Source organism: Megalobrama amblycephala, linkage group LG1 (assembly GCF_018812025.1).
Source record: "Megalobrama amblycephala isolate DHTTF-2021 linkage group LG1, ASM1881202v1, whole genome shotgun sequence".
Classification (NCBI taxonomy): Eukaryota; Metazoa; Chordata; class Actinopteri; order Cypriniformes; family Xenocyprididae; genus Megalobrama; species Megalobrama amblycephala.
Window position 1 is genome coordinate 10,444,360 of NC_063044.1, and position 8,759 is coordinate 10,453,118.

Here is an 8,759-nt window from a genome sequence, read left to right on the forward strand (position 1 = left end):
CCAGGGCTTTCAACAGGTCATGCCGGGATGTTGCCAGGATGTTGCATGTTGCTAATGTACTGTTAAATGTGGTTAAAGTTACCAGAGCCATGTCGTTATTTTCATTATTAAACACTTTCAGTGTGTATAATTCATAAATGCATCTTCATTCTTCATAAATCTCTCCAACAGTGTGAAATGTTAGCTTTATCCCCGTTAGCCACAGCATAGGTTACTATCAAACTCATTCAGAATCAAATAAACATCCAAATAAATACCATACTTACATTATCTGATATGCTGCATGACGAACACTTTCTCTATTTTGAGGGATATATTAGCCGTGTGAACTTTATGCAATGTATAGAGTTGCAAGCATTTTTAATTACACCCAAAAAAAGGCAGTTAAAAAAATTGAATAATAAAAAAATCTATGGGGTATTTTGAGCTGAAACTTCACAGACACATTCTGGGGACACCTTAGACTTATATTACATCTTGTGAAATAGGGTTCTAGGGCACCTTTAAGTTTATAAAATCTAACTGTCTGCATAAAACAAAACCTCCAGTTTCTAGGTGCTTTGGCAGTGGGCTGGACTAACGGGCAAGTGGCAACTCAATTACCTAGTGCTAACTCACCTTTCACACTCCCCACATTCAACAATTAATTTTAGGCAAAAGCAGACAACGTGATTAATATACATGAGCTGTTGACAATATTCATCTACCTGAGGCGAGACATAAACAGAAGTCACCTTTGACTAATGTAAGATATTTAATGTAATATAAAGGGGTCATGACATGGATTTTTTTATGTTCCTTGAGGTTCACTTATTATATAATTAATAAAATGGAGACTTAACATGTCAGGGTGTTTGTAGATAGAAATGGCTCATTCTAAGGTAATAAAAACATAACGATTCATTATATAAGGTCTTTATACACCACTGAAAACATAATTATGTATATTTTATTGCATTTCTGTCAATAGATCCTCCTAAATTTTACACCGTGCACCTTTAACACTTGTTTTGTGAGGAGAGGCTGAGGGGATTATCTGTATCTGTACTCTAAAGAGTCAGAACAGCTACTTTCAGTACTAGTACTTCATAAAGTGAATGTTGTAGTTAACTAACCCACATTTACCCTCTCACTCTTCATGCTGCTCCAGAATCAGTTGTGTCTTTTGAGATGATTGAAGTGAATGTGGTTTGATTTCAGTCTCAAGCTGAGCACACAGAGCTTCAGATTAAACATCAGTTTCAGAAGCTTCATCAGTTTCTCAGAGATGAAGAAGAAGCTACAATCATTGCACTGAGGGAGGAAGAGGAGCAGAAGAAGCAGATGATGAAGGAGAAGCTGGAGGAGATTAACAAACACATCTCAGCTCTTTCACACACAATCAAAGACATGGAGGAGATGATGAAAGACAATGACGTCTGCTTTCTGAAGGTCTGATTTCAGATCATTGATTGATTGATTGATTGATTGAGTTCTTGATGATAATGGTGTGTTTGTTCTGCAGAAGTTTCCAGTCTCAATGGAAAGGTGAGTGATCTGCTGGTGTCTCTGGTCTCTCTGATTCTGATCCAAAGCCACTGCAGTTCTGACTCCTGAATGTTCTTCCAGAGTCCAGATCTCACAGCCGGATCCACAGATGGATTCTGGAGCTTTGATTCATGTGTCAAGTTACTTGGGCAACCTGCAGTTCAGAGTCTGGAAGAAGATGCAGGACATCGTCCAAAACAGTGAGTCTGGAGAAGATGTGTGCTATTACAGACACAGTGGAAATGACATATGGGTTAAGATTGACAAAGTTTAGCATTATAGATGAGCTACTACACAGCAAAAACTCTAGTGTTAAAATTAACTCTCCTGGGAGTGTATGTGATACCACACTCAAGAGTTGTAAAGTGAGAAAATAAGAGCTAACGTGTTAAATTAAGATTAATTAAGCGATTGAGTGATGATTGACCATTATTGAAGATACCTGATGTTAACAAGCAAAATCACCAAAAGAGAAAAATCACAAATTTAGTGTTTGCTTTAGTTGGGCTCTTGAACCTTGACTTTTTAATATTAGATTTCACAGGCTGAATCTTGATGTCTGTTTGTCTAAATGAAATATTTTTAACAACTTTTAAGAAATCCTTTAGATTATATTGTAAATGGTGGATCTTATGCTGTAGAATCACAGGGATGTTGCAATCTATTAGGTAAATCTAACTCAGAATTTAGGCTCTAAATGAGTTCAGTGATTCAGGTCAAATAATGATTATGTCAAAACCAACACCACCTAATCATCTTTTCTCTTTTCTTGTCTGGCTGTTACAATTCAGTTACAACAGCCCAGAAATATTCTAATATTAAAATGTCAATGGACAAGATCCTAATCTCCATAATGGTGACTTACAATTGTGATTTTCTTCTTCGGTGATTCTGCTTGTTGACATCAGGTATCTTCAATAATGGTCAATCATCACTCACTTAATTACTAATTACTAATTACACATTCATTTGGTTCATTTGATCCGGACCAAAGAAGAAAAAAAAAAACATTTAGTCCTGGTCCGATTAGCATTCAGATTAGCAATTTTATCACCGAACCAAAAGATACTGAACCTTAAGGCATAGGGATACATTCACAATGTGATTGGTCGGATTTTTTGACGTATTGCCTATTTTGAGACGGAACTTACCGAACATCCAAAACAATGCTGTGTGCTGAGGTAAACGAGCTTGTGTGTGCGTAGCCTGCATGTGATGGTATTTTGGCCAGCTGGGAACTCGTTGAAGAGCTTACAAAATGTGTAAAGTAGTCAAAACAGCGGCGGGAATCCATCCGTTACACACACAAACAATCTGCTGCGTGGAGACGCGCATCTGATGCCTGAGATGGGCAAACTCGCGACTATGACAAGAAAAACCGACATGCGTGAGGATTCTGTCCTTTTTAGGGTCTCGTCTTCCTGTTTTTGGTTTGTTTACATGTCTTTGGTCCATGTTGCGTTCATATATCATTCGAACCGCACCAGAGTTTGGAAGCGGACCGAGACCCATCTTTTCAGCGGTCTCGGTCCACTTGTTTGGTGCACACCAGGTTTCGGATGGCAGCGTTCACATATGTTCAAACGAACCGCACTAACCAAGCAATCGCACCAGGGTTCGTTTTAATCGAACCAAACATACCAAGTGTGAACGCACCCTAAGACTCTTATTTTAACACTTTACATCTCTCGAGTGTGGTGTTACATATACTCCCAGGAGAGTTAATTTAACACTAGAGTTTTTGCTGTGTACACTAGAATGAGTTATAAACAAGAGAAGAAAATGATATTTACATTTACATTGGATACAGCAGATCTCTACAGATATCAAGTGTTTTGTCAAGTGTCAGTTTCTGTTGACATGGGATGCAAATCTGAAAATTCTGACAGAGTGATCAGACGAAAATGTCTAATGTGTTTGATCAATAGGACGAGTGTCATAATTCATAATTTGCGTACGGTTCACTCTTGATCATTATATGAACATCAGAATAAAAGCAGCTGTTGATTGTGTCTCATCAGCTCCTGTGATTCTGGATCCAAACACTGCAAATCCACATCTCATCCTGTCTGATGATCTGACTGGTGTGAGATACAGCTTGAACAGTCAACTGCTTCCTGATAATCCAGAGAGATTTGATGAGTATTCATGTGTTCTGGGTTCAGAGGGTTTTAACTCAGGGACACACTGCTGGGATGTGGAGGTTAAAGAGAGTTTGTACTGGAGTCTTGGAGTAACTACAGCATCAAACCAGAGGAAGGGACTAGTTTTCTTTAATTCTGATGTCTGTTGGGTGCAGTATGGACTAGATGAACGGGTTGGTTTTCCTGTTAAACAGAAGCTTGAGAAGGTTAGAGTTCACCTGGACTATGACAGAGGAACAGTGTCATTCTCTGATCCTGTAACTAACACAAATCTACACACATTCACAACCACCTTTACTGACACAGTCTTTCCTTTCTTCTGGTGTCATGATTTGAAAATTTTACCAGTTACATTGCATCTGATAGAAGAGATCTGACATGCCTCCTGGAGGTCATAGGCCCAAGCAGGCTCACAGAAATCTGGTCTTCCACAAACCATTAACAACTTGTATTCTCCTATTGATGTTGGCCAAAATGTTTGGTGACATATTCCTTAAACATCAAAGAGATTCCACAGGGGGAGACCTGACATCATCCCCACAAGGAGAAGACCTGATTCTTGAACAAATCGTTCTTTTCAGTCAATTTGCAGCCAGGAATTTGCTGAGCTGGTTCACAAAACCAAAATAAATCGAAGTTTAGTTGTGGGTTGATGACACAAGATGCAGAATTAGAGACAACTCTAGGAGCCACTAGATCTGTTACTGAACCAAAGAACCGCTTTGAAATGAATGAATTAAACCAACAGGCAGATTCAGAAGTCAGCGATTCAATCATGTCTGACTCAAAAGAACCAATGAGCCGGTTCAACTGTTTTCCTAGTATTACAGAGGACTTGTCGTCTGTTGTGACTAGTGTTGTCAGAAGTATTGGTACTTCAGTATCAAGTCTGTACTGAAATTTTAAACGTACTGGGTCAACTTGGTACAATGAGTAGATAGGCAAGATAGGTGGTTGTTTTTAAATGTGCCTGTGCATTTAGTATTTGTGTGGGCACAAGAAAAGTAATCAGTGTTTCTATTTACAATGTGTTTTTTGAAGTGTTGAGCATTTTAGAAATGCAATGGCCAATGAGACATGTTTAAGTTTAAGTTAATCAGAATCTGCTCAACGCTGCTAAAAATGCCAGAGTTTATGTTCTACACACTCATGAATCCTTTCATTACAATGTATAAACACAATGTAAGTATAAGATTCATTGTGCAGTGTAGGCAGCTTCTTCGATTATAACTGGAGTTTTCACATAAGTGTAGAACTCTGATCTTATACTCGCAACTTAAGTGATTGACAGCTCTTTGCTTGCTTTCTGTATAACCCGTTTGTAAATTGAAGAAAAGTTGTATTTTTCATGCTGCTGAGTACACATTGCACTGTGATAACCACAATTAATTGTGGGATTGAATCCGAAACTGCAATGACTGACATAGTGATAACCATAGCAATAAACAGGAAATAAAAATCTGATACTGTATGCCAAAATAGATGTATGCATCAAGTCTTGGAGTGTATATACAGACTTTCCACTTGTTTAATGTAATGTTTCTGTTTTTTGTTTTTTTTACTTGACCTTTTTAAAGGAATGTTTACTCAATCTATATCTGAAGACCACATGCTGTTTTAATGTACTACTTATTATTATCATTAATAATTAACTTTTTTATTTTAAAATATTTGAATAGTTCCAATAGGTTTTGCTATGGTACCAAAATACCAAGAATCATGAAACTGTACTGGTGTTGCACAGACTGCTGAAGTTTTGGTCCTGAATAAAACATTTATAAAACCACAGATCTTTGTTTCTGTGCTATTTTTGAATTATTAAAACATATTTGCAGATGAAGGTCTTGAGACTTAGAATTAGTAGACATTTTACTTTATGATGTTACCAAAACAAATTAATAACATTCGTAACATTAGATCTCACTCTGACCGTCCCTTTGGTCTAAATAAATTGAAACCTTTGTTATGCCTTCTCTCAAGACCTTATGTGAACAAAGTCATGCCCATTAGCTTTCCGCACTATAAAAGTGGGATGAACTTCTATATCGTCCTCTTACCTTTCTCGCCTTAGAGACCAGGTACAGGTTGGAAAACTGAATTAAAAATTGATTATCTCCCATTCAATTCATCATCTAAGTGGTGCAGGTGCCTTGTGTCTCTGTGAATTGTGGTGGTTTTATTGCATTATATTTTAGCTTGCTAGTATGCAAGCTATACAGTGTTGGTGGTACTTCTGTTTTTCTTTCAGACATCCATCAATGAAAAAATTGTGAACATACTTCTATTACAAAGTTTGGTGAGCATTAAAGGGATAATTCTCCCAAAAATGAAAATTATTCCATGATTTACTCACCCTCAAGCCATGTTTATGAAAACACAATCAGAGATAGATTTAAAAATATCCTTAGTCCTCCAAGGTTTATAATGATTGTCAATGACTGTCCAGATTTTGAAGATAATTAAATACTACCCAAATACTCTCCTCTCATAAATTTTGCATCTGAAAGAGAAACTCCTAAAAATGCATATGCAATAAGGTCAGCCACAAAAATAACTTACCAAACAATCATCACTCAGTTAACTACATAATTATCCATTTAACTCTAACACGGCTTCATTGTCACTTTTAACACTCTTCTGGTGGACCCTATCTGAACACAGAACAGTATTAATTTAAGATCGGGGATTTTGTTGTGCAGGTTCCCTTTTATTCGATCGAGTTTGACGTTACGTCAGATCATTCTGATGAATGGGGCTCTAGGGCAAGACCAAGATGTTACTTTACTTCCTGAACAAGTGTGCAGTACATGCTGCATCCCAATTTGCTTACTTATACTACAGTCTAAAAGTATGCACTTTTTTGTGTGAAGAAAAAAGTACATACTTTTTAGTGTGTAGCAGAAGAGTATTCAAGCTTTGTGACATACAAACACGTTATAAAATTGCATCTTTAATGGATGCTCTGTTGCATAGTTACATGCATTCTGTCACCGTAAACTGACCTGTCAATCATCTTGTCACAATTGATATCCCCTACATTTGGCATACTCTTTTCAACATACTATGCTTTGAGACACATTTACTCTAATTTCACATACTATTTAGGATGAATGGTATGCACGTTGGGACGCAGGGCCAGTTTCTTTCACATTCATGAGAATCGCGACACAGTTCCAGTGCAACCAACCTCCTACAGGATGTCTGTTGTTTTCGTCTGCTAAATTTAACATATATGCCCTCATGTATATATATATATATATATATATATATATATATATATATATATATATATATATATATATATATATATGCTGAGTGTTTGTCTTTCATTGGTCACTGGTGGATTAAAGCAAGTACACCTGGCTGCAGCCTGCAGAACAGGACTGGACTGTCGCTCCGCCTCATGCCTACTCTGATTGGCTTGGTTGTTTTTCATTGGCATACATGATAGGAAATATGTTCGTAGTCTATGTTGGATGGAGTGTATCTCATTAAAATCTATGATCTGGAAAAGCTGTGCGGTTTCATAAAGCCTTTATTATAATGCATGGAAGATCCAAGTCAGGCTAACGCACTAACAACCCCACAACATTTAAACAAAAATGAACTGGTTGATTATCTACAGCAGGAGTGTCAGGTCTTCAGAGGAATGAATTATGAAGTAACTGACATTTAGGAAACTACAGTGTCCTGTCACTGCTTCCAGGTGGAGAACGCTGTGCGCCTCTGTGCTGCCGCTTCGCACCTGGGCCGTTTGTATGTTTTTGCTTACATGTTTTTCGCAGTTCTGTTCGGATTATTTTTTATCAGAATTCTGTCTGGATTACTCCATTTCTCACTGCTGATCTCTGAACTGGACTGTTGTCACTAGCAACCTTTTGCTGTCGGTGAGTTTGCAATCAGGCTGCTGCGAACTCTCTACCCTGTTATTGTCTCCACCATGAGTTGGATGAGTGTGGTGATAAGTTTGGGCAAGGTGGTATCTTATGCATTATGTTGAGATCTTCTCTTCAGATGAGTTTTTATTGTTTTATTGCAGGCTGTTTGATTTCAGCTTTTGTCTTAGCAGGAAAATCAAGTCTTACAACCTCCACTCCAGGATGCTCTAGCTTCAAATGAGCTTTGCTGTTCCTTTCTGAATTACCTGCTAGAAAAGACAGATGCCGTCCAACAATGCATGATGCTACAAAGCTTAGTTATGTGACAAATCTATCTGGGGTGCATTTCCCAAAAGCATCGTTAGCCAACTATGGTCGCAAGGTCCACTAAATTCTATTGTTAACGACGGAACTTACGATGATGGTTGGCTTTGGGAAACGCACCTCAGGCCCTGTCTTGTATTTCTCTGACTACCCCATTATTTGTCTCTAAGTTAATCTTCATCCTGTCGACTTGACCCTGCTCCTTCTTCTCTAAAACTTTGCCATTCTTCCATCTCTGCATCTATCTCTCACTTCATCAATACATCTCTTACCTTTGCTTCATTCCCTCTGCCACTCAAAACTGCTGCAGTTACCCCTGTTCTCAAGAAACCCCACCTTGATCCCTCAGTTCTATCGAATTATCTATCGAATATCCTATTTCAAATTAATCCTTCATAGCTAAATTACTGGAAAGTACTGTTGCCTCACAGTTTCAGTCTTTTCAATCTTCTCAATCCCTTTCAATCTGGTTTTCGCCCCTCCATAGTACTGAAACTGCACTTGTAAAGGTAGTGAATGATCTACTGCTTTCTGCTTATTCTGGTTCTCATACTTCTGCTACTCTACCTCAGCTCTGCCTTTGATACCATCTTCCATGAATTACTTGTTTCTCGTCTCTCTCATTTGGGTATTTCTGGTACTCCTCTTTTATTGTTTTCTTTCTATCTCTCTGACAGGCAATTCTACATGTCAGTTAAAGATTTTCGATCACCTACTGTCCCCCTGAAGCGAGGTGTTCCCCAGGGATCCATTCTCGGGCCTTTATTATTCATAATTTACATAATACCACTTGGTCAGATCTTACAATGTCATGGTCACTGGACACTTACATAAGAATTATATAAAAATCAGTTGAACCAGTTCTTCAACAGTTCTTCAACATTCA

The 8,759-nt window shown here is 37.9% G+C and overlaps 1 protein-coding gene across 1 annotated transcript; it reads left to right on the plus strand.

The window, feature by feature from the left end:
• The first annotated feature begins 443 nt into the window (after positions 1 to 443).
• LOC125262592 (nuclear factor 7, ovary-like) lies at positions 444 to 5,459 on the plus strand. Its single transcript, XM_048181438.1, has 4 exons — positions 444 to 1,431; positions 1,505 to 1,527; positions 1,609 to 1,727; positions 3,549 to 5,459. The coding sequence occupies exons 1-4, from the start codon at positions 1,324 to 1,326 to the stop codon at positions 4,046 to 4,048; spliced, it is 750 nt and encodes a 249-aa protein (XP_048037395.1). The 5' UTR covers positions 444 to 1,323; the 3' UTR covers positions 4,049 to 5,459.
• Positions 5,460 to 8,759: the final 3,300 nt, after the last annotated feature.